At 42.1% G+C, this 26,750-nt stretch overlaps 1 protein-coding gene across 4 annotated transcripts in view; it reads left to right on the forward strand.

The window, feature by feature from the left end:
- foxp4 (forkhead box P4) overlaps nucleotides 1–19,806 on the forward strand; it is a 441,139-nt gene extending 421,333 nt beyond the window's left edge. For all 4 annotated transcript variants that reach the window (XM_059653290.1, XM_059653292.1, XM_059653291.1 and 1 more), the window contains 2 exons: nucleotides 4,088–4,251; nucleotides 6,520–19,806. In XM_059653290.1, coding sequence (XP_059509273.1) covers nucleotides 4,088–4,251; nucleotides 6,520–6,664 — 309 coding nt within the window. In that variant the 3' untranslated portion in view covers nucleotides 6,665–19,806. The remainder of the gene's footprint in view (nucleotides 1–4,087; nucleotides 4,252–6,519) is intronic.
- Nucleotides 19,807–26,750: the final 6,944 nt, after the last annotated feature.

Below are 26,750 nucleotides of genomic sequence, written 5' to 3' on the forward strand. Positions count from 1 at the left end.
CTTCAATAGCAGAGACACCCTGATATAGAGCTGTCAGCCCTTATTCAGGAGGACTGGCTGCAACTTGGACTCACTGAGGAACGGACTGTTCACCTCAGATTCCTAGAATAGAGGAGAGAATACATTGAAATTGATCCTGCTCCTCTCTGTGAATTAATGTGTGTGTGTGTGTGTGTGTGTGTGTGTGTGTGTGTGTGTGTGTGAGAGAGAGAGTGTGTAAATTTGTAGATGTGGGAATACATGTGCAAGGGAATGCATATGTATGTTTTGAACGCGTGTATGTGTGTGGGCATATCTAAGTGTGGGAATGTGTAGGCAAGGGAGCGTCAATATGTGTGTTTGTGAGTGTATGTAACTGTGGGAGTGTGTGTATGTGTGAGTAAACATATGTGTTATGAGTATGAGTATGAATGTGAGTGTGTGAATGAGCGTGCATGTGTGTGAGTTGAGTTTGTGCAGACTTAATGATGTCTAGCTGTGATTTTTCCCTTAATCGACTAGCCATATATATGCTGCATCTGGATTCAGAGAATTATGTCAAATTCCAGAGAGCATTTGCACTTCAGGAGAGGCGAAACAAAAATGGAGACAATGCACTTTAAGAGAAAATAGAGTCATTCTTAAAATACTGCTCCTTGTGGTAAAAACCCTCCTAACACTTCATCCCTCCCAATCACCAAAAATTCCAGGAGCCCCACAACCTCTGTATTCCTCCAATTCCAGCTGTTTGAGTGTCCCTAATTCCCTCTGTTCTGTCATTCACAGCCATTTTCAGCTGCATGAATCCTGAGTTCTGAAATCCACTCCACAAACCTAGCACCTCTCTGTTTCTTGTCCTTTAAGATGCTTATATCTTTAAGATACTGATATCTCAGTCAACTGTCCTCTCTCAGTTGAGTCAATGCCAAATTTTATTTTGTTACGCTCATATGAAGCACTAAAGGAGCTAAAATGTTGCAGGCTGTTGTTGTACAGCCTCTGTTGATAGCCCAACTCCTGAAACTGCACAGGGAGTACATTCAGTCATGGGAGGCATCACTGGACATTGATGTGGTCATCCCAGATGTTTGTTCACACACAGGGCTTCCCAGAAGCGGGCGTGTGAACAGGAACTTTAACAGAGGATGTAGTAGAATGGGGGGTGATTGAATAGAGAATGAGGCGATGTCTCAGGGAACAGTTTCATCAATCCTTGTTCATCGGTGAGGGAGTGCTGTACATGGGAGTGCAGTCAGCTCTCTCAGTAAATAATCTGATATTAGAAAGGGTGTTTATTTGGAAGTGAAAGGTTTCGGTGGGTAAGTTTTGTGTTGCCTGTGCAGCACAGAGGAACCCAGCAAGCTGTGGATAATCAGTAACAGAGGAAGTAGAGCTCAAACCCATTCTCTATTGATGCCTTCAAAATCAGTGCCATGCTGTCTCACACAGGGACTGTGATCAGTATCTGGTGAAAAATGACTTCATGATCGGACGATCACTCCTTCAAGTGTTATGTTTGAGCTGAAATAAAGACTCACATCTTCAGTGTCATTTCATGCTGTTATAGTTTATGCTTGTTTAACTTTTAAAGATCATTTTGCTCTTTTTGTCGATTGGAGAACCTGAGTGTGGAGGATGGTAATGAAGACAGAGTGACAGAGTAAAGGATGAGAGAGAAACAGAGCAACAGACAAGTACAGGGAGATGGGCAGAGACAGAGATTGACTGAAAAACACGGACAGATAGAGATGAACAGAGGGAAAGAAAAGGAGGGAAGAGAAGGGGAAACTCAAAAGGAAAGAAATATAAATAAAGAGAGCCGACAAATAGGAATAGATAGAGACAGAAACAGATAGAGAATGAAATAGACAAGTGGGGAATTGATACAGACAGAGAGTGTGATTGAGACAGAGTTGCAGACTGAAGATTATTGCCTCGCAATATTAAAGCTTTTGAGACTCTCTGGACTCACTAAAATAATCCAGATGATATTTAACAGTTCAGGTACTTCCAAGCCTCTCCATTTAAGGCTGATACGTTACAGATTTTGCAAATGTGCATGAAAATCCACCTTCTACGTCTGGAGTGAGCAGGCACTTCAGTTGAAACACCTTCTGGATTTGTTTCCTGGGGCCATGTAGGCCTCTTTAGCTCTGGGACAAACTATTCCTAACTCATGAGTTGCAGCCTTAACAACAAAGAGTAACATTTTATTCAGGCAAACCATGTGAGTTTCATGAAGGTTGATAGGGAATTTCAAATCCCCTTCCCCCACCCAGGTTTAGAATCTGTTCCCCTCTCAATGTTTTACACTGTAAAAGTAAGTTAGTTCATTGACTGCATTAAAATAAGAACCCAGTTACTCAATCAAGAACGGATTTATCAGAATGTTTCACCTCAGCCCCCTTTTTAATAGTTTGAAGGACAAATGTTGGGACAATTACTCCCTAGCTGGAGTAAGCTTAAAAGGCCACATCACTGAATCCATAACCAGCTTTACAGGTAATCCGGTACAACAGTGGATCGAAAAGTTTGGAATAGTTTTCCACATTATCGAACTTTAATAATTGTATTTTCTAATAAGTCTGTAATACCAAGCATTGCCACTGGAAGGTGCCAGAGTAACTGCTCAGTTTAAGGGTGCCCTGTGCACTGGGCAGTGAGATTTCCTGGGATGAGCTCCAGTTTGAGTTGTGAATCTATAGTGCTTAGTAAGGGCAGTGACAGAACTCCAAACCACATAAGGTATTAGGACAGGTGACCAAAGACTTAGTCAAGAGCATTAAGGAGCATCTTATCAGGGAGACAGAGAAAGGTTCAGAGAGAGAATTTTAGAACATAGGTGCAGTCACCAATGGTGATATCTTTAAAATTGGGAGTGGGTAGATCCCATAATTGGGAATGTGAAGATCACGGAATGGAGCAGGCTAACAGAGGGTGCGGTGGGGAGAGACTGGGTGTGACTGTAAATCATTAAGGTCAGTTGGTGATGGGTTAATGAGACTTGGTGCAAATTCAGACACAGGCAGCAGAGATATTTCAGTCGGGGGAAGATCGTGAGATCAGCTTGTTGAGCCTTAAGAGAAGCGTCATCGATAAGAGTTTTAGCACCAGGTTAGCTGATGCAGGGTGGCTCTGGACCATTGGAAGCTCTGGCTGCAATCAGCATGATGGCCCTCAGACAGTTTCTAGGGAGACAGATGGAATCTGTGCCTCAGACAAAGGTCACAACAAGGACCAAACCTAATGTTCTTCTCACTGCTTACTGACCATCAGGAAAGCAGACATATAGAACTGGTGCTAAGCATTTCATCAGTGTATATGTAGAAACTGACACTGCGCTTTTAAAAGGTGTTGTGGTAAGGGAGAATGGAGAAAGAGAAACTAAAGGGAGCTAAGGATCAATCCCACAGTTTGGGAGGGATGGAGAGCTCCTGTGTCACTGCCAATGTGATTTTAAGCAAGACCACCAAGAACCTAGTTGTCCTTCCAGACACCAACAACAGGAGGAGCTGCTGGGAAGTGATCAGGAGCTGAACACTGGCTGGTTTATTTCTAACGTTGATTAGCCTAGAATACCATGGCCAGCAATAGCAGCCCCTGAGTGGGGAGAAAGTTCCCTGAGCAAGAGTCTAAACTGGGGCTTTCATCACCAGATCCTTCAGTATCTTGACACACCCATGTTCTTTAAGTAGAATTATCGAGACTGTCCAGTAGAGAAACAGACCCAATTAATCTCTGCTGGTATTAATTATCTGTGTAGCCTCATCTGACCGAGCTTCATCTCACTTTTCCTATTTTTCCAATTAACCTGCTCAGCGATGTCACCAGACACCTCTGGAACAAGTAGGGCTCGAACTCAGGCCCTTTGGCTCATGGGTAAGGGCACTACCACTGTGCCATCAAAGGCCCCTTTCATCTCACTCAATCAGCATATCCTTTGTTCCCATCTCCCTCATAATCCATTCTCTCTTCAACTCCACTGTCACTGTTCACTTCCTTTGACAGTGAGTTCCATATTCTCACTATTCTCTGGGCAGAGACATTCTGAAAGAAATGGCCTTTCAGTACATTAACTGGTCTCACACCTTCTTCCCCTCTTCTCCAGGCAGCTTTGGCTGAAAGCAACATGCAGCTACTCAACAGTCCGAGCTTAATGAACCCATCAGGTAGCAGCTTGATGCATGTAGCTCACGATGATGTCAGCAGCACTGTGGAGCAAGTGAACAGTAATGGGAGCAGCAGTCCTGGACTCTCCCCTCAACAGCACGGGTATGAGCCAACTCCAGGATGGTGGTGAGAGACCAGGGGCAGGGCTCATGGGTCAGGCACAACAACAGCTTCCTTTCTAACAGTGCCTTCCATGTGGGGAAATGTGCCAAGATGCATCACAGGAGTTCAAAATAGATTGAGTTCAAACATCGGCAAAGAATACCAAAAAAACCTTTAAAATGTGGGATTTTAAGAAACCCTTTTAAAAAGGAGAATTGAGAGTTGGAGGGCAGAATGTTTCAGGATGAAAATTCAGGATACCAGCCAGCTGTCAATTGTAGCCAATTAAAATTGTGGATGTGCTAGATCCCAGTATTGGAGGAACACAGAAGGTCTGGTTTACTTATGGATTTGGTATTCCTGACTTTACCAGCTTTTACTGTCCACGCCTAACTGCCCCTGAGAGAAGTGGCCTCCTAGATTATTTCAGAGGGCAGTTCAGAGCCAACCACATTGCTATTGGGTCTGGAGTCACCTGTAGGCCAGACCAGGTATGGATGGCAGTTTCTCCATCCCTAAAGGCATTAACGATCCAGGTGGGCTTTTGCAGCAATTGGTTAAATCTGCATGATGGTTTTTAATTCCAGATTTTGAATGTATTTGGATCTCATCATTGTTGGAGATTGAACCCATAATGCAAGCACATTAAGCTTGGGCCATTGCAATACTAGTCTGGTGCTGTCACCGTTTCACTACCACCTTTCCATTTGGACACTGTGGCTGGGTTACAATGATGTGGAGGGGGTGAGTGCACGGAGAGTCTTGGAGAAAGGGATTAGAGTTTCAAAACTGGGTGTTTATCAGGCCAGGAGCAAATGTTGGTGAGTGAGCGCGGCAGGTGATGGGTGAACATTTTGGATTCAGAGTGTGAAATACTGAGTGGCTCCTTCATTAGCCAGCAAGCTAGCAGCAAGATTGCAGCATTCGCACCCACTTCCTACAGGGAGCCTGATAGCACCAAACTGCCCAAGTTCAACACCACGCTGGGAAGTGAGTCAGAGCGTGTAATGGGAACAATGTCACACTTTCACAGCAGCTGATCTTTGTCTGAAGTCTGCTGTAGTAATGGGAGCTTCTCCCTGTGTCTAGTGTTCCTGTACCCGAACTGGGAATGTTTGGCAATGATTGGGACTGATTTTCACAATAAACAAACAGGTGAGAGGTTGAGCTGAGAGTAATGTGAGCATTAAGGCAGGATTCCCACTCGGGGAAACATCTGATGATAAGGGAGAATGTACATGTGCATTGAGTGATTGGTGTTCACTATTACTGTAATAATGATCATATCACCTGGTTTCGCTTGTGGGTAGTGACTGGATATTTCCTTAAAAGGTGTGAAGCATATTATTGATTAGACAATCAGTATCTATCAACTGACACAAGAAGTACACTTGTCCCTGACCCACCTGAGGGATATTTATTGAGTGATAAGGTCCCAAGCATCTAACTTTAAACTGAATTGCAGTTTTCCAAGGGTTAATGCAGTATGTAACACCTTACAACAGCCAAATCACCTCAATAGCTTTACAAATACAGATTTTCCATATTCTAGAGTCTGTTCATCACCTGTTCTTCTCCACTGTCCCCCTGAAGCTAATTTGACCCGCAGAACAATGTCGTCACAGCAGAGTCAGCAACAATCTGCTATAGCCCAGTGTCTCACCCTTCTCACTGTTCTTCATATGTGAGTCTAAACAACTCCACGAGACTCCTTCCAAACCCATGGCCACCACCATCTAGGTCAAGGGCAGCAGATACATGGGCACACCACCTCCTGCAAGTTTCCCTCATTTGGAAATATGTCAGCATTCCTTGGGTGCAAAGCCTTGAATTCCCGCACTGAGGGCATTGTGGGTGACCCTACACTAAATGTTCTGCAGTGGGTCAAGAAGGCAGCTCACTGCCGTCACCTCCAAGCTAATTAGGAGAGGTCTGGTCAGTGACACCCTAACCAACTGAATGAAAATAAAAATGTAGATAGTTGATGGGAGTGACGTGTTTTATCAAAGACACTAGGGAATGGATTCCTGGAAGGTGTCTCTGTTTGCTTGCCTGATGCACCACGGTCCACACTGCAGATGTGGTTAAGACTTATACCTTGGGTCCTTTCACTGATGATGACTCACTGATGTATGTACTGATTGTATCAGCTCAATGCCCCCATTATCGAGTTGGAAATTAATGGAACAGCCATTAAACAGCATATAAAGGTGGGAGTATTCTGTAGTCCTTCATTGACTATCAAAATGCTTATCAATCTTAACCCAGGCACCAGGTCCACATCAAGGAGGAGCCTGCAGAGTTGGAGGAAGACGATCCATCTGTCTCGATCATTGCAACAGCCAATGTGAATTCGGAAATGCAGGATGCGAGAGAGATGGAGGAGGAGCTAACAGCTGAGGAATTGGAATAAAATGGAACTCAAGCACTTCAACTTATTAAAAAAAAACAAAAAAACAGGGTCAGACCTCATAACCTGCACATTCATCAGAACAGCATCTCCTGCGCTAACTCACCTAGGACCGAGAGATCAAAGCAAGGAGCACGTTCCCTCAAATATCAACAGATACTTGAAGACTCTAATGGCAGCTTTAATTAGCCATTAACAATGGAGCATGGACGCAACCAATTTTTTTGGTTTAGCGAAAATGACTCCAACTTATCAAAGCAAGACTGGTGACCATTTTATTAACTTTCTTCCCAAATGTTTTGTCGCTAAAACAGAGATGGTTATTAGTCTTCTGGACTGCCAGGTATTCACACACAGCTGCAATGTGAATAAGTATGTATTCACTGCTAGGGCCCCAAACAGACTTTTACAACCTGCTTTAAAGGTACCTCAATTTGAATTTTTTTCTATCCAATGCTGTAGATAGCTCAACAGGCACATTGTATTCAAACAGAGAGCAACTGTGGAACTGTTTCTGGGATATCAGATCCGTCTCACAGGCATTGACATCTGAGGAAATCCAGATGAAAGATCGATCTATGACAGTGTTAACTTGTCTTTAAACTCTCACTGCTATTTTAATTTTTGTGTTCATATCTGGGACAGGGGAATGGGGATGGGGGCGGCAGGGTGGAACTGGGATGGGAAAGGAAAGGGCCAACTTTTTAAATCTTTCTCACGTGAGCATTGCTTTGCAAAAGACTAAAGATTAAATACTGTTGACGGAGACCTAATCAAAGGTACAACTGCGGAGACAATGGTTAGAGAGCCAGGTAGTCAGGTGTTCGATTCTTGCAGGCAGCAGAGGAACATTTTATAAAGCTAGCTCATCAACGTTGAAGAATAGTGCATTGATATACTTTTAAAGAAATGTGAATTGTGAAATGGAAAACAGAATATTTCCTGTTGGTTCTGTTTTGGGCTGCGTTGGTCAGCCATCTATCCAAAGTGACCGAGACTTTCCTTTGTCCCAGAAAACTCTTGTGCCTGCTTGGGGAGAATCGAGGATTGCTACTTTTCTTCACTTCTCACCGACTCCTAGTATCGGCACTCACTGTAGAGATTCACCTGTGGCCAATGGATATTTGAGAAAAATTCCACCAAGTCGGCAACACCTGTAGACTTCTGGGACAGAGGGAGAGAGGGCCTAGGCAAGAACAGAGGGGAAAGCAGAGAGCAGGAGGGTATTGGCTGGCAGGGGAGAGCACAGGTAGAGAAAAGGATGCGCAAATGGTCTCTTTCTGTGCTATAAATTTCTCCGATTCTATGAGAGTGGGCTGTGGAGTGTGGAGGATGGTGGGAGCAGGATGGGTAACACAAGGCCAGCTTTCAGTTTCTTTGTGACAAGTTTTCATGTAGCCTGAGGAAAAAAATGATATGAGATCCAGGGAGAGAGAATTTGTCACTGAAAGGATTTTGACAAAACAACTTAGAGATTTTGAGGTTTCCTACTGGAGCCGGACTGTGATGTTATATTCTGCCCTTCACTCATTCTTTCATTGCTTTGAAATTATGTTTTTTTTTAATTAGTGTACACACAGTGCAATTTCAGGCTTCAACATTTCATGTGTTACAGTGTTTCTCTATGATAATGTTGTTCAAACTCCATGAGGTATATTTATCATGCAGGCCATGTTGTGATTAGGAATAAGTCAGTGAGGAAAACGGTTCTTGTTGGTAAATCCCTGTAGAGTTTTGTCCCCATTTCCTGGGCCTGGGCATAAAGATTGGAAAAAGGGATTGGGACAAGGACCAAGGAAACAGACTCAAGACAAGGCTAGAGCTCTGTGATGGAGATCTCCCCCATTAGGAGGATATACATGAGTGATCCACTTGTTCAAGAAGACTGAGCACAGGGTTTCTTCAAAATAATCTGCCCACGTGTAAGACCAAAAATGTAGTTTTCCATTGCTACCATTATGCTGAAACTAATCCTCAAACCATGCTGTCCAGTTAAAATAGTTAGGGTGTCTGTAATCTACAACCGTCTGGGCCATAAATCACCCCCTGTATCCTTGTGGCCTGTGGCTTGTGGACTGTGTGGATGGTCCTCATACAACACATGCCCCTCACCCAGGAACCTCAGCTCCACTGGTCCATTTCACTATGGGACATTGCTAGAACTGGTATTTGGCTCTGCCATCTTCACTGAGTAAGAGAAAGCAGCAAAATGATTTTGGGGAACAGACATTTTCCCACTGAAACTAGAAGGAACCAATGGCAACTCAGGTGCAAAGGGTTGATTTCCTGATCTGAGTCTAAGAGGGTTCCTGGCTGTGGGCTTTGTGGGAAATGATCAGCCTTGTGAGAAATCTTCACAGGAAAGCAACCAAAACAAAACAATAATTGGTCTGAAGTTTCATCTGTCAATGAAAGACTACAAGTGTTCTGACGACTAATTGTCAGAAAATTCACCATAGCACTCTCTGCATCTTGAGTTCATTTAAGAAAGGAATTAAAATGATAAAGAAAGAGATGACAACTAAATATCGAAAAAAGGGAAAGAGAGGAGTTACTGCTTGGCACGTGTATTGTATTGAGCATTAGTGTTACCAGTTTCTGAGCTGACTAACCCAGAAAGTTTAGTCCTGATCACTGGATACAGCCTCTTTATTTCAATGCAGTTTCACACTGTGACCACAACAGTCAGTCCCCACTCCCTTCTCCATGCGTCTGTTCTGGCTAACATTAGTAAGTTCACTGGGTTATTCCTGTGATCAGTCGTATGGCACATAAGCAGGAAATTGCCTCAATGTTCATCAAATCATGCTGTGCTTTCTGCATTACAGTCATAAAGCCCTAATGACTACATTCTGAATTCACACAGTTCACTTCAGTGACTGCAGTGAATAAGAGGCTTGTTGACTGATCATTGATTCACTTGTACTCCGTAAGTGCTTATTTGAGCCATAACCTACCATCAATGAATGCAGGGTGACCAGGTGCTTCAAGTGGAGTCCTGGTGAGATGTTGTGGTAGGTCTTTGCCAGGCATCGTTTCAAGAAACCTGTTGGTGGAGATGCAGTGGAAAAGTAGAAAAAGGGAGAAATGTAACAAAGTACTTGATGCTCTTATATGGAGGAGACACCCAAGTGGTCCATTCCAATGGGGGTAGTGCAGACGCTTGAAAGTAAGGGATGATTCCCAGAATCAAATCTGCTCCTTTTAATTTGCAGAAATCTCCAACTGCTGATGCTAACAGACCCAAACAGAACAGAATCAGATTTCTCCACCAGTAATGGGACAACACTAAGATCAAGCTGTCCCTATCTTCCAAATCAACCCCAGAAAATCTAAGCAGGAAAAAAAGAATTAGGAACATAACCAGTGCAGAGTTATAAAGACTCAGGGATCCAGATTAATGAGACTCCAGTCTAAATAGGAGCCACGGATCACCAGTTGGAGATCCCTAGGCGTATGAGATCCAGTAACACTCTGGACGTATGAGTTATACATCTTGTGATTCTTTTTCCTCAGGTGCAGGCAGTTAAAGATTAATTGTTTCGATGACATTTTGAAACAAGGAGGGAAAAATTGAAATATTATGAGGCATTAGAGTTTCCACGACAACACCATTATGATCACTGAGTGAAAAAGGTCATTTATATCATTGAAAGTGGAGTCATGAATAATGTAATGACCACTAATTAATTATCAAACCTGATATATTACACATCTCAAGCCTTCATAATCCTGAAAACCAAAAGATTGTAACTAACCTGGCTCACATGTTAAAATACCTTGATTTTTTTTGTCTGGCATTGAACTTTCCAAAAAAAATTTCGAAAACTTCAGGAATCCTGCAAGTATCCTGACCTCTTGTTTGTTCTCATTTAGAGAATTCCAAGTTTCTCTGTATTGTCCTTTAATATTTAAAGATTTTGAGGGTTTAAATCTAACAGAGCCAGTGGTAAATCCACAGCACTAAATTGAACATTAGTTTTACAATCCACTTGATAATTCTCTCTGTAAACATCAATGAATGTCAGCACCAGTTTCAACATGCTCTCAGTTAATTCTTACTTTTAGTTTTCTAATTCTGAATTATCTGTGATTATTCAGAAAACTGGAAGATGATTGGGAGTAGGAATCTCCTGGTGCAGTTTGAATGGTTTCACACTAGTGCAAGGTCTCAATATTGATTCCCTGGATTGTAATGTGTTCAGCTCTGGGTATGGGACATTCAGAGCTTGTTATAGCACGAAAGATGTATTCATGAGTCTATGTTCCAGACTTGATGGGAGTACTTTGTGGTGAGGCAAGACTGAAATGTTGGTTTCGTATTGAACTAATCACCCCTTGGAACACTGCACCACTGTTTGCTGAATTTATCCTATTATTAGAAAATAGAAACAGGAGGAGGCCATTCAGCCCCTCGAGATTGTTCTGCCATTTGCTGCTTAATTCCAGGTTTCGGGTTTTGTGTAAAACAAGATGTCATTCCCAAATTCACAGAAATACTGAGTGTGCGGGTGAAGGGGTGGGTCATTTTCACTGAACCTAGTGTGGGTCTGATTGGTGGCCTGTATTATTATCTGACCTGCTTGTGTAGTCCATTAAATGGGTGTAACGTAGAATTGGACAGTGATTAACATAGGAAGGCAATTAGTGTCCAATTCAATGTCTCAGATTAAACATCTCCTCCGGGTCTCTGGCACTCCCACTCCCACTCTCAGCGACAAGTTATAAAGTGGTTCATTTGAATCTTTTCTATTTTTACTATTTCATTTTGCAAGTAACCAAAGATAATTTTTTTTTAATATGGTAAAGGTGTCTGGTAGCCTAAGTCCTCTCCTGTGTTGGGGCTGATCAACAGCAAAAGCTTCACAAAATTCCAGCTCACTTTTCTGTTGAGCTGAAGTGAACGACAATGTCTGAAACTCAGGCTAATCCAACAGCTATCGCCAAACTCTTCAAAACAAATGGTGCAAAGCTAAGATCATATGAGCATAAACCCCTCTGAAAGAGGTGACAGTATCAACTAAGAAATTTCCACATTGCAAAATTCAGAACACATAGTGTCTGATCTGCAAAGTGAGCTAGTGACCATGACTGAAACAAAAAGGAATGTGTTTCTTTGGTCCTTGATTAGAAGCCAGCAAAGTTTTGAAACTTGTTAATAAGAAACAATAAATTCAAAAATAGAATCACTCTTAATTTATTCAAAAATTGAGCTTAAATTTTCTGTATCGGACTAAGTTCTGATACTGTGCCAAAGTTTAAACATTTTATTATTTATTGTGCTTTTGGCGTATAACTTTTTTGAAAACTCATTCTTTGAGAGAAATTGGAAACCTAAAATGGGCAGATTTTTGTAAATCTGGGGTCAGAAAAATAACCATTCTAAGAAGCACCAATCCTCAGGTATGCAGATATTGGACATTTGTTTCAAAACTATTTGGGTGGGAAAGAGAGAAAAAAGAAGGGAATCATTTTCTCTCCAGTGTTAAGTACCCTTTCTTCCATGGAATGTGGGCATCGCTGACTAGGCTGGCAATTTATCACCCATCCCTAATTATCCTGGAGAAGATGCTGATGGTGGTGTTTCCATCTATCCAGTCATTGACCTACAGGGAGGTTGTGGTTATGGGTAAGGATGGTACAATCTAAGGAATCTTGGTGAATTTCTGCAGTGTATCCTGTATATAGTACACACTGCTGCTACTGAGGGCCAGCAGTGGAGGGAGTGGATGCGTTGCAATCAAGTGAATTGCTTTCTCCTGGATTGTTCTTGGAGTGTTGTTGGAGTGATACTCATCGAGGCAAGTGGGGAGTATTCCATCACACTCCTGGGCCATGCCTTGTAGATGGTCACTGTCACCCATTTTACAATCTGCCTGCAATGAGTTTTCAAGATTCACATCAAGAAACATACGCACAGACCCCTATATTCCATGTTCATCTTTCCAGGTGATGTGCCCATATTTGCCATCCCTGTTGATTGGTGGGTTCTGTTGAGTATGTAGAGCAGGACACTGCAGGTTACTGAATTTTGGCTGTTACTGACTTGGGATTCCTCCTCCTCACATTTTCTCTCTGCCTCTGCTATCCTGTTGCTTTCCAGGCAGGCTGCACTGTTTTTGAAGCGGCTGTGCCCAGGTCAGTGACCCTGAGCAAGTTTCACCCAGGACTCAAAATCAAATCTCCTCAGAAAAACCTTCCGAGGGCCCTTGTGACACTTTGTTTGACCACCCAGACCCAACATCTCTGTAAAGATTTGCTTTGGTCATTCAATGTCAGGCACTGTGGCTATGTGACCAGTGCAGCTCAGTTCTCGCTGTCTCGGTACAGTGTGGATGTTTGATATCCAGCTCAGGGTCAGGAATTGTCTCCTGCCATCTCAGCTTCACAACTTTTGAAGGCAGCTCAAGAGGAAGGGTTGGATCTTCTTGGTGTGATACGGGTACCCAGTCCAAGGCTCACATGGTTGGGGAGCAGATCGGGCAAGGCGATTTCTCGATAGTCTTTGAGTTTGGTCTTTACACCGACTCCCCTGCATTCCCAGAATGAGTTTTGGTGTCTGTCAATGACTATACTTCCTTTGACAATTTCTCCATGTGTCTCCTGGTCATTGCAGTGAGAGAGTATATTGCCAAGGTCATGGAGCTGTCTACGGTAACAACTTACGGCCATAGGTGAAACGTTAGAGTTTAAAGTAGAGATTTCTTGGAATAAGCTGCTACATCAGTTTTCTAACTTCTTATCATTAGGTCAAAGTCAATGCTACACAGCTCCACATTTAACTGTGGAATGAAGATCCATTCTCATGCTTATGAATGATCACTTAAACATGTTCTCTTTCTTTTAACTAAATTTCATTGTTTCAGACTGAGTTGTAATCTGAATCGGGGGATTGTTTATTGGCCTATTGAGAAGTGGTCAGTGAAATGACCACTTTACTAGCGTCTAGCTATATATATCATGCTCTGTGTTTCATAATCATTATAAACTGAATGTTTTGCACCATAAATGTAATAGAACTTGTTTCTACCAAAAGATTCACTTTATCTTGTTTTTCTCTCTGCAAATACTTTTGTTCCTCCTATTGATGCACCCTCAGCACCCTGTTCCATGGCTTATGTGTGGGTCAGAACATGAACTCAGCCAACTTGTAAACAACTAATCACTGATTCCAACTACTGACCAAATTAGTGATTCCATTATCCCTGAATTAACAGACCACAAGCCAATGTATAAATTGGATCACTGACAACCCAGATAAAAGACTGGCAATTATTAACAACTTTCCATTATAGAAACTGGCCAGTTTACATTCCCTTTCAAACTGGTAGGATGCACAAATGAGGCAGTTCTCCTAAGGGATGCACTCAAGGGATGGCTGTTCCAAAATTTCATTTTCACCATGTGGTGAAAAGTTAAAAGCTAATCACATTTAGTCCTGATTGGGCTTGGTCTTTAGTTTTGAATATTCTAAAAATGTAAACTGATTAAATGTATGTAGAATCGAAGAAATTTGCAGGGGCTTTTTATCTCACTGCTAGCGTGTGTTAGTTCTTCATGAGGAGTCTCCAGTTCTAGTTACGTTTCATTGGCCTTTCCCTCCATATGTTTTTAACTTTCTGCCTTTATAGACACGTCCATTTCTCTGTCTTAGTCTCTTGTCCTTACTCTCTATTCTTTTAAACCTCCGTCTAGAATTTTTTCTTCCAAATTCTTCCTTCTTTAATCCTGTAAAGTTCAGTCATTGTTCCAATGAGCTTGTTTGACCATCCATTCTCTCCAAAGCTCAGAAGTTGGGAATTGTACGTCTACAGATTACTGGCTCAGATCATGAAAGCGGTGTTAGCGCCATTTAGCCTTCCAAAACATTTCATGCAGAAACACTGCAAAACTCAGTATTACTACCTCCTTGAGATTTGAAACCAGGATATTTAATTTTGTTGCAATTAGGAGTAAGATTGAATATGTTTTCTGTAAAATAACCACAACCTCACACATACTTAGGGCATGTAACCAAAAATCCAAAGAAGACATCAGAGTTTATTAAAATTCACCGAATGTTTTGAAAGCACCAAATACAAGGAACCTTCAAGGATCAGGAATTACTTGCAACAACCTGATGCCCCATCTGTTATGTGTTTCATTATTCTTAAGGTCAAGAACATTAGCTTTAAGATGTGAACTTTCAAAAAAAATGTGTAAAATGGCTTGAACAGGAGTTGGAAATGATCAAGGCCCTCAGGAGGGTCTCAACATACCTCGGACTTCCGACATGTAGACTTGGAAAGTATTGATAAGGACAGGGAGAGCACATAGGGACGGTGAGAGTGCAGGAGGATAGTGGAGGCATACAGGGATAGTAAGGAAGATAGTGCAAGCCTTAAAGATAGTGAGTGTACTGTAGAATAGTGAGTGTACATGAGGCAAAGTTAGAGCACACAAGGATAGTTAAGGTACATGAGGACAGGAGTATTGCTTCCAGTTACCTATTGCTTGTCTTTATCTTACCTTGAAATGAGTTGATGTTGTATCTTTAATGTTCCTCTTGAGATTTTGAAGGAATGTTGTGCTGGGCCAGTTGTTTTGTACTGACTTGAGTTTACTTCCACCCTTTAGCATTTACTGTTCTGGCGTGGGCATATTGGGAATTGAGAATTTCAGCTTTAGCTTATGGAAAGGCAAACAGAAAGGGACTGAGGAACAAAGCTATTCTGCTGTGCAAATACATCATCCTGAATTAGGAGCTGGTTCAGTGTTTGTAATCTTTTAAACTGTTGTTAGATCATCTGATCTGCCACATACTGGAACACGGTGAATGTATTTTATGCCCATCCTCTCCTCCTGCACTTATGGGGGTAGTATGTCCCTTGGGATGGATTATAGACTGATGGTCCATGAAATAACATATTATCATGAGCATGTACCTCAGCTAAAAAGAAACATTCATGATGGTGAGAATTTTACTGAAGGACATGATACACTTGCCGGTATAAGTCAGACCCTAACTTGGGGAAAAGGCGATCACTTTAATATTGTATCTCTGTTTTAACTCTGTGCTTATTTAAAATGAATCTTAACTTCCTCCACTGTACGAATAATGACTTGTGAATTTTGTTCTGTTGCGTTTTTGAGCAGAATCCATACAGGGCGAAGATGTGAGTTTAATGACATACAATGATGCACGGAACATTGTTTGAGCAGCTAACTAGCTCTCTGCTGGAGCAGACTCAGAGCTGAAGGAGAATCTTTTTCACTGCTGGGTTTGAATGAACTATTCCAACAAGTTCTCTTGGCTATTTTTAAACTTCAAACTTTTACTAATGTGGCCGTAGTGCTATCGTTATAACACAGTGTACTCTAGTTAGAGAAAGAGCGAGGCATTGTAACATTGCCTGTATTTGAACAGAGATCTCCAATAAACTAGGAATCCAACACAAGCAGATTCAGAGAAGATCAGAGGAGAGGTTGTCGTGGGAAGTGATAATGTCATTTGGAAAGGCATTACCCTGCAGGAGTTAATACAATTTCAGGGCACTAACACCTTTACTCTGTATCTAACTCCGTGCTGCCCCTGACCTGGGAGTGTTTGATGGGGACAGTGTGGAAGCAGCTTTACTCTGTATCTAACCCCATGCTACACTTTTCTGTGGAGCTGGGCGAAGATAGAAAACTAGCTTGATTTAATGAGCACTTGAAGTTAATCACTCCACAAACCCAGCAGTGACACATGGATTTTTGTTTTGGGGTTTTGAAAAAATAAATTCTTTATTTTCGTTTTCTTCCACATTACAAAGGAAGGATCTGGAGACCTCAATGACAGAACTTTCGTCAAACAAATAAAGAAAGAATGCTTTAAGACACATCTGTAATAAAAAAAGCGAAAAAAAAGTTTTAAAAGTGCATAATATGAATATTAGTTGCCTAGACAGAACAGAGATTAAGGAAAAACAGAGAGTTGTTTTTTGCGATATTTTATGTATGGATGTATATTCTGTAAGTTGCTTGCTCCCAAAAACCTAATTGTTCCTCCAATTGTTTAAGTATTGTATGGCTTTAAGCTCTGGTTTTGATTTTAGATTTGCTTACTCTGCTGTCAGTGTCCTTCCTTTCTAGCCTAACTTGTGGCAGGTTATATAGATGGATAGTTTAATCTTTCATTTTGACTGCTTTGTTAAATCATATGGCATCTGAGTTGATGTTATTAACTTTTGGGGGAAAAAATACGTAGGTTTAAAAATAAGTGGTTTAGGTAATGTTTGTATATTTATCTTAGAATAATTTTGATACTTCCCTATTCAGTGTGTTAGGTTAATTCTCGCAAATATGAAGTTTTTAATTTTTTTTAATTATTCCGGTATTCATCAAGTGTTTTACCTCAAAGAAAAGCATTTTTTAAAAAAAAGATGATAAATAGGACCAAAAATTAAATAATAGGAGTGATATTCCCTGTGTGTTCAAACATTAGCTTCAAATACTCACCATCTCTCTTTTAGAACCTCTTTGTATTATTCATCTGAAGCAGCTGATACATGCATTTCCAAAGCAAAATCTCACACCGATATTTTTAAATTAGAAGGTGTGCAAATGCATATTGTTGATTTCATGTTTAAGGGCACCAAGCATTCATCTCTTCCTAGTGATGTTTGAAATAAAACCCCATTAAAATGGGCCTTCTGTTGTACCACTGAAATGGGGGATCTCAAAGTCAGTGAATTCAGGATTCCTTTGCTCATGTCACAGACTGTGATTTCACTCCACTCCTCTCAGCTGCCTTGTGTGCTTTACAAGTTGTTGAAGGTGTCTTAGTCTTTCTCACTGCCATGAATGAAAAGACAAAGAAGGGAAGGAGATGGAGGAACAGGAGGTATGAGATCTGAAAATGTGGACAGCGTCATTGAATCTGGAGAGTGTTGATGGTGGGGAGAGATTGTCAGTACATTGGGTTGCTGTGATAATAGAGGGGGAGGGTGAATTGCCCTGGTCACTGTGATATAAAATAAGAAACATATTTGTTCGAGTTATAAATTGATCCAAAATTTGCTGCCAATGTATCAGTGCCCACTTTATTGACCCAGTAAAATTTATCTTCCTTTTTTCCCTTGTGATTTTGCAAGTCAGAGGGACTAAGTTCTTCTTACATGTTTTGGAATTGACCCTCCAGTGTTTGAGATACATTCCCCCAAAGAGACAGAATCCTTTCTCAAGGATTTGATTTGATTTGACTTCAGCATTCTTCTGCACCCTCTCCCAACTGAAAGGGAAGTGCTGCATTGTCTAGCAAAGCAAATGCCAAGCTGGCCTGCATCCTCAACCAGTGCTTAACACTCACTGTCAGCAAGGCTTTAGGGGGAACCAACCAGTAACCTGTCTCTGGTCAGTCTCCAGCTGAAAGTTTTTAGACATCAGAAAAGGGAGAAGAACAAAATTGGCAAATTGAAATCAAACACTTCTATTGTTTCCCACACTTTATAGAGGATGTTGTCTCATCCAAGAATCACATTCTACAAAATTGTTGATTGGTGTTTATTACCCAAAGAATTCAAATCTAAAAATTAAGAAAGGAATTTTTAACCCTTCTTAGCTTCCTTGTTTTAGTGTCCCATGACCAAGGCACAAACAAACCTGGGAAGAACATTCGGATTTTTAAAAATTCTTCTTGTCAATTCATCCAAGATGATGGATGGCACCAACGGCATGTACAAATGGGAGCCAAGGGTTCTTGTGGCACAGTGCTAGTTCCTAACTCTGAGCCAGGAGGCGTATGTTCAAGTCCTATTGGCTCCAGCAGTGTTTAATAACATCCCTGAACTGGTTGATTAGAAGCACATACAAATCCGTACCAGGAATTCCAGATGTTGTCCAAACTGAGATGCTAAATGTCCCATTTGACCTAGTGCACAAATTGTGATTTGGAGGCAAGTTCTCAGCGATCCATTAACTGCATGGGATTACCATAACACAGACCTCTCTTAAACCTTCAGACAAATTTCTTGTGATGCTGGAATCTTGGACATCTTTATGTTTTATATTTTCTCTAAATGTTACACATGAAAACATTATAAACTGGAGTTTTTGTGACTTCGCGAAAGTATGGCACACCTTTGGAGATACCGCCAGGAGTGAGCACCTTGTGTCACCAATTCCCTTGTATTTTGTTGGTCTAGGATTCCAACAATTGAATGGTATACCTGGGGAGGTGAAGCCATTGGCTTCTTGTTGTTTTCGCAAGAGTGCATGGAACATGACCGGAGGCTGAATGATTAAAATATTGACCAAATTAAACAAAGGGTTAAACTCAACTAATCAGTTCAAAAAGATTTCACTTCAGTCCTCAAAAAAAACCTGGAATGATGGAAATTTGACTAAAGAATAGAAAATACTGACAACACAAAACTGTTTAGAGAGTGACTATTCTCCAGAACCCTCATTTAAAATAAAATGTAAAGAAATTTCAAATGATGAATATTTGCCCCTTGTGGTAATGTTTACGAATGAGTCAGCCTCCCCCACTCTCCAACTGTCTCCTATGAGATCCAGTGTAAACCTGGTTCAAGGTGTATATTTTTTAAAAATGCATTGTACAGGTTTTCTCACTGTCCATAGTTTACTGTTTGGAAAAACCTAATGTCACTTTCAGTCAACTGTGTCATTTGTGAGAGTGAACCAGCATTTCAGCTCATTGTGGTTGTAAAAGCATGAGCTGAAAAGAACAGACTGATTTAAATCAGTTTTATATATTTATTTTTAAATCTTGTCTGATTACAAGGTAGTCTGAGAAATAATAAAACTACAGCTCAGTGTATCGACAACCATCCATTCAATCGAATGCATTTGTTGGTTCATTCCTTCTCTTTCTCTCTCCCACTTCCTTTCGCTCTTCCTCTCATTTTCGTTCTCTGTTGCTTGCCTTCATATTTGTAAGATGACATTCCTGTCAGTGACCTGCAGGAAAATGGCAAGCGTCCTTCAAACAGTTACTGCCCTTTCAGTCAGTAACAACACCTTTGGTATATTTGTAACCTGATATTCCCTGTCTGTACAGCAGACATTAAACAAATGTACAGTAGTTTTAGTTGCATGTATTCAGTACTAATTATTGACAACGGCATTATAAAATGCAATAAAAAACTTATCACACTGTTTAAGAATTGTCCTAGTCTTTTAATGTAGAGTAATAAATAATTTTCAATACATAATTCAGAAAGGCGTATATCTCAGAGTGTGTGTGTGTGTGTGTGTGTGTGTGTGTGTGTGTGTGTGTGTGTGTGTGTATGTCTGTGTGTGAGAGTGTGTGTGTGTGTGTGTGTGTGTGTGTGTGTTTCTTTTTGTTATTCATTCATAGGATAAGGGAAATCCTGGCCAGGAAGCATTTATTGCCCATCTTTAATTGCCCAGAGGGCAGTTGAGAGTCAACCATTTTGCCTTGGGTCTGAAGTCACATGTGGGCCAGACCAGGTAAGGATGGCAGTTTCCTTCCCTTCAGGGCATTAGTGAACCAGATGGATTTTTCTCAACAATCAACAATAGATTCATGGTCATCATTAGATTCTTAATCCCAGATATTTATTGAATTCAAACTCCACCCTGTACCACAGCAGGATGCAAACCCTGGTCCCCAGAACATTACCTGCATCTCTAGAATAACATCCCAACAATAACATCACGAGGCCATCACCTCCCCTTATTTGATCTGTTAGATATCTAACCTTATACATGCATGTCTGTCTGTGGGTGTATCAATACTTCTCCCCATACACTACAATTCTGTCTCTCCATTCTTTCCCCTTATCCATTAAGAGCTCCATCTCCCTCAAGCTCACCCAGTCGCTTCTCACCAGACTAACCAGTGAAATCTGATCTTCGGATTTGAAATTACTGATGGAGTTCCATAAATTTAGAAACTCAGGAATGGCTTGATGTGAAACCAATAGACACAGAAAGTTGAATTCCCACATCCTTTCTGACGCAGAGTTTAACTGACATGTTCCCCACAACACTGACCATTGCGAAAACTGAAATACAACCAGATACATTTCTGAATGTGCACAACATTAATAAATAGAAGCAATCTCTCACCACCGTGTCCCTCTTCCGAAAATATTTATCCATAAATCCCCTTCCATTGCTCTGCCAAATTTATTTAATCTCTATTCCATGGCTGTTGACCTCTCGACAGGAAATAGCTCCTTGCTATCCACTCAATCTGGGTCCCTCATAATTTTATACACAACAATTAAATCTCCCTTAACGTCCATTATTCCTTGGAAAGCAAACTCAGACTAATTTAATCTTTCCTCAGAGTTGAAACTCTCCAGACCTGGCAATATCCTCATAAATTGCCATCCTGTCTCCTGTGATCATTTCCTTCGTGGGCTGTGGTGACCAAAAGAAAAACTGTAAACTAGCTCATTCAGCCGGCCATAGAGTCACAGACATGTTCAGCATGGAAACAAACCCTTTGGTCCAACTCTTCCAGGCCAACCAGGTGTCCTAACTTAATCTAGTTCCATTTGCCAGCATTTTGCCAATTACTATCAAAAGTCTTCCTACCCATGTACCCATCCAGATGTCTTTTAAATGCTGGATTTGTACCAACTTCCACTGCTTCCCCTAGCAATTCATTCCATACATGCACCACTCTCTGTGTGAAGAGAAATTTCCCCTTAAGTCCCTTTTAAATCTTTTCTCTCTCAACTTAAACCTGCGCCATCTAATTTTGGGCACTCCCACCCCTGGAAAAAGGACCTTGGCTATTTACCCTGTCTATGCCCCTCATGATTCTATAAACCTCCTCAGCCTCCAAACCTCCAGGAAAAATAGCCTCAACCCATTCAGCCTCTCCCTGTAGCTCAAACCCTCCAAACACAGCAACATGCTTGTAAATCTTTTCTGAACCCTTTCAAGTTTCCCAACACCTTTTCTGTAGCAAGGAGATCAGAACTGAATGCAGTGTTCCAAGTGGGCTAACTCTGTAAAGCCACAACATGACCTCTCAACTTCCATACTCAGTGCATTGACAACTAAGGCAGGCCAAATGTCTTCTTCACTATCCTGTCTACCTGTGACTCTGCTATCAAGAACCATGAACTTGTACCCCAAGGTCTCTTTGGCAACATTTCCCAGGACCCTATGTATAAGTCCTGCTCTGAATTTCCTTACCAAAATTCAATACTTCACATTTATCCAAATTTAACTCCATCTGTCACTCCTGGCCCCATCAGCCCATCAGATTCAGGTCCCATTGTACTCAGAGATAATCTTCTTCACTGTCCACCAAATTTAGTGTCGTCTGCAAACTTGCAAACCATCCTTCCTATATTCTCATCCAAATTTATATAAATGACCATGGACCCAGCAGCAATCCTTGCAGCACACCATTGGTCAGGGGCCTCCATTCTGCAAAATGACCCTCTACTAACTCCCGCTGTCTCGTTTCTTCAAGTCAATTTTGTAACCAAATGTCTAGCTCTCCCTGGAATCCATGTGATCTAACCTTTCTAACCATACAGAACCTTGTTGAATATCTTACTGAAATACATATAGACAACGTCCACCACCCTGCCTTCATCAATCTTCTTTATCATTTCTTCAAAAGCCTCAATCAAGTTAGTGAGATATGATTTCCCAAGCACAGTGTAGAACATAGAACATAGAACAATACAGCACAATATAGGCCCTTCGGCCCTCGATGTTGCGCCGACCTGTGAACTAATCTAAGTCCATCCCCCTACACTATCCCATCATCATCCATACACTTATCCAAGGGCTGTTTAAATGCCCCTAATGTGCCTGAGTTAACTACATTGACAGGCAGGGCGTTCCACGGCCTTACCACTCTCTGAGTAAAGAACCTAACTCTGACATCTGTCTTAAATCTATCACCCCTCAATTTGTAGCTCTGCCCCCTCGTACAAGCTGATGTCATCATCCGAGGAAAAAGACTCTCACTGTCCACCCTATCTAATCCTCTGATCATCTTGTATGACTCTATTAAATCCCCTCTTAGCCTCCTTCTCTCCAATGAGAACAGACCCAAGTCCCTCAGCCTTTCTTCATAGGGCCTGCGCTCCAGACCAGGCAACATCCTGGTAAATCTCCTCTGCACCTTTTCCAATGCTTCCACATCCTTCCTGTAATGGGGCGACCAGAACTGCACGCAACATTCCAAATGAGGCCGCACTAGCGTTTTGTACAGTTGCAGCATGACATCATGGCTCTGGAGCTCAATCCCTCTACCAATAAAACCTAACACACCATAACAGCATAACTTCTTAACAGCACTATCAACCTGGGTGGAAATTTTCATGGATCTATGTACATGGACACCAAGATCCCTCTGCACATCCACACTACCAAGAATCTTTCCATTGACCCAGTATTCTGCCTTCCTATTATTCTTCCCAAAGTGAATCACCTCACATTTATCTGCACTGAACTCCATTTGCCACCTTTCAGCCCAATTCTGCAGTTTATCCAAGTCTCCCTGCAACCTGCAACATTCTTCCACACTTTCCACCACTCCACCAAGTTTGGTGTCATCTGCAAACTTACTAACCCATCCACCTATGCCTGTGTCCAAGTCATTTATAAAAATGACAAACAGCAGTGGTCCCAAAACAGATCCTTGAGGCACATCACTAGTAACCGGACTCCAGGCTGAATATTTTCCATCAACCACCACTCGTTGACTTCTTCCAGAAAGCCAATTTCTAATCCAAACTGCTAAATCTCCCACAATCCCATGCCTCCGTAGTTTCTCCAATAGCCTACCACGTGGAACCTTACCAAAGGCTTTACTGAAGTCCATGTACACCACGTCAACTGCCCTTCCCTCACCCACATACTTGGTCACCTTCTCAAAAAACTCAATGAGGTTAGTGAGACATGACCTGCCCTTGACGAATCCGTGCTGATTATCTCTAATCAAATTGTTGCTTGCTAGATGATTATAAATCCTACCTCTTATAATCCTTTCCAAAACTTTTACTACAACAGACGTAAGGCTCACAGGTCTATAATTACCTGGGTCATCTCTACTGCCCTTCTTGAACAAGGGCACAACATTTGCAATCCTCCAGTCCTCTGGTACTAAACCTGTAGACAATGATGACTCAAAGATCAAGGCCAAAGGATCTGCCATCTCCTCCCTAGCTTCCCAGAGAATCCTCAGAAAAATTCCATCCGGCCCAGGGGGTTTATCTACCTTCACACCTTCTAGAATTGATAACACCTCCTCCTGACTAATGTCAATCCTTTCCAGTCTAATAGCCCGTAATTCAGTCATCTCTCTACAATATTCTCCTGTTCCTGAGTGAAAACAGATGAGAAATATTCATTTAGCACCTCTCCAATCTCCACAGGGTCCACACACAACTTCCCACTTCTGTCTTTGACTGGCCCTATTCCTACCCTAGTCATCCTCTTATTCCTCACATATCTATAGAAAGCTTTAGGGTTCTCCTTTATTCTACCTGCTAATGTCTGCTCATGTCCCCTCCTTGCTCTTCATAACTCTCTCTTTAAATCCTTCCTTGCTAATCTGTAACTCTCCATCTCCCCATCTAAATCATCTCGTCTCATCATCACATAAGCCTCCCTCTTCCGCTTAACAAGAGATACAATTTCTTTAGTAAACCACAGTTCCCTTACCTTATCATTTCCTCCCTGCCTGACAGGGACATACCTATCAAGGACACGCAACGTCTGTTCCTTAAACCAGCTCCGCATTTCGATTGTCCCCATCCCCTGCATTTTGCTAACCCATTCTGTGCCTCCTAAGTCTTGCCTAATCACATTATAATTGCCCTTCCCCCATCTATAACTCTTGCCCTGTGGCATGTTCCAATCCCTTCCATTGCTAAAGTAAACGTAACCGAATTATGGTCACTCTCTCCAAAGTGCTCACCTACCACTAAATCAAACACCTGGCCTAGTTCATTACTAAGTACCAGATCCAGTGTGGCCTCCCCTCTTGTCGGCCCTTTGACATACTATGTCAGCAAACCCTCCTGCACACATTGGACAAAAACTGATCCATCCGACCTACTAGAGTTATAGCATTTCCAGTTAATGTTGGGGAAGTTAAAGTCTCTCATAATGTCCACCCTGTTCCTTTCACTCCTGCCCAAAATCATTTTGCTGATCCTCTCCTCCACATCCCTGGAACTTTGTGGAGGCCTATATGAAACTCCCAGCAGTGTTACCTGTCCTCTCCTGTTTCTGACCTCAGCCCATACCACCTCAGTAGATGAGTCCTCGTCAAAAGTTCTTTCAGCCTCCGTTATACAGTCCTTGACTAACAAAGCCACACCTCCCCCTCTTTTACCACCTTTCCTGATCTTAATAAACCCTGGAACCTGCAACATCCATTCCTGACCCTGCTCGATCCATGTCTCCGAAATGGCCACAACATCAAAGTCCCAGGTACCTATCCATGCTGCAAGTTCACCTACCTTATTCCGGACACTCCTGGCGTTAAAGTAGGCACACTTCAACCCGGCTTGCTGTCTGCCAGCACACTCCTGTAACGGTGAAATCCTGTCCATGTCCTCCCTACGCTCATCCTCCTGTGTACTGTAACCACACCACAGTTTCCCATCCCCCTCTGAGCTAGTTTAAACCCACCCGAATAGCACTAGCAAATTTCTCACCCAGGATATTAGTGCGCCTCTGGCTCAAGTGAAGACTGTCCTGTTTGTACAGGTCCCACCTTCTCCAGAATGAGCCCCAATTGTCCATACACCTGAAGCCCTCCCTCCTGCACCATCCCTGCAGCCACGTGTTCAGCTGAAATCTCTCCCTGTTCTTTGCCTCGCTATCACGTGGCACGGGTAACAAACCAGAGATAACCACTCTTTTTTCTAGCTCTCAGCTTCCACCCTAGCTTCCTGAAATCCTGCCTGACTATCCTATCCCTCTTTCTACCTATGTCGTTGGTACCTATGTGGATCATGACTTGGGGCTGGTCACCCTCTCCCTTCAGGACCCCAAAGACGTGATCTGAGACATCACGGACCCTGGCACCTGGGAGTCAACACACCAACTGTGAGTCTCTTTCGTTCCCAACAAACCTTCTATCTGTCCCTCTAACTATTGAGTCCCCAATAACTAATACTCTCCTCCTTCCCCCCCACTTCCCTTCTGCGCAAGAGGGACAGTCTGTGCCAGGGAGCTGCACCCCAGTGCATGTAATGTTGACTATCCCTAATCAGTCTTTGCCTTTCAAAATACATGTAGACCCTGTCCCCCAGAATTCCTTCCAACAACTTACCCACCATTGACATCAGGCTCACTAGTCCATAGTCCCCTGGCTTTTCTTTACCACCTTTCTCAGCACTACATTAGCCACCTCCCAGTCTTCTGGTATCTCACCCATAGCTATCTCAGCAAGGGGCCCAGCAATCACCTCTAGCTTCCCACAAAGTGAAAGCTCAGGATACACTGATCAAGTCCTGGGGATTTATCCACCTTTGTGCATTTTAAAACATCCAGCATCCCCTCTTTTGTAAAATGACTACTTTACAAGATATCACTATTTATTTCTCCAAGTTTTCAAGCTTCCATATCCTTCTCCACATTATTTTTCTTTATTCTTTCACAGGATGAGGGCGTTGCTGGGCCAGGCAGCATTTATTGTCCATCCCAAATTGCTCAGAGGGCGGTTAAAGGTCCATCAAATTGCTGTGGGTCTGGAGTCACATGTAGGCCAGACCAGGTAGGGATGGCAATTTCCTTCCCTAAAGGACATTAGTGAACCAGATGGCTTTTTCTAACAATTGACAATGGATTCATGGTCAACACTAAACTCTTAATTACAGATATTTATTGAATTCAAATTCCACCATCTGCCAAGGCAGGATTCGAACCTGGGTCCCCAAAATATTATCAGGGTCTCTGGATTAACAGCCCAGCAATAATACCACTAGGCCATTGCGAACGTTTAAAATAGCTGTTTAGTATTTCACTTATCTCCAATGATCCCACGTGTAGATATGATGTGGAGGTGTTAGAATGGGGTGGATAAGGTCAGAAATCACATGGTATCAGGTTATAGTCCAGCAGGTTTCAGATCATTGCTCCTTCTTCAGCT

The sequence above is a fragment of the Stegostoma tigrinum genome, chromosome 21 (assembly GCF_030684315.1).
Source record: "Stegostoma tigrinum isolate sSteTig4 chromosome 21, sSteTig4.hap1, whole genome shotgun sequence".
Classification (NCBI taxonomy): domain Eukaryota; kingdom Metazoa; phylum Chordata; class Chondrichthyes; order Orectolobiformes; family Stegostomatidae; genus Stegostoma; species Stegostoma tigrinum.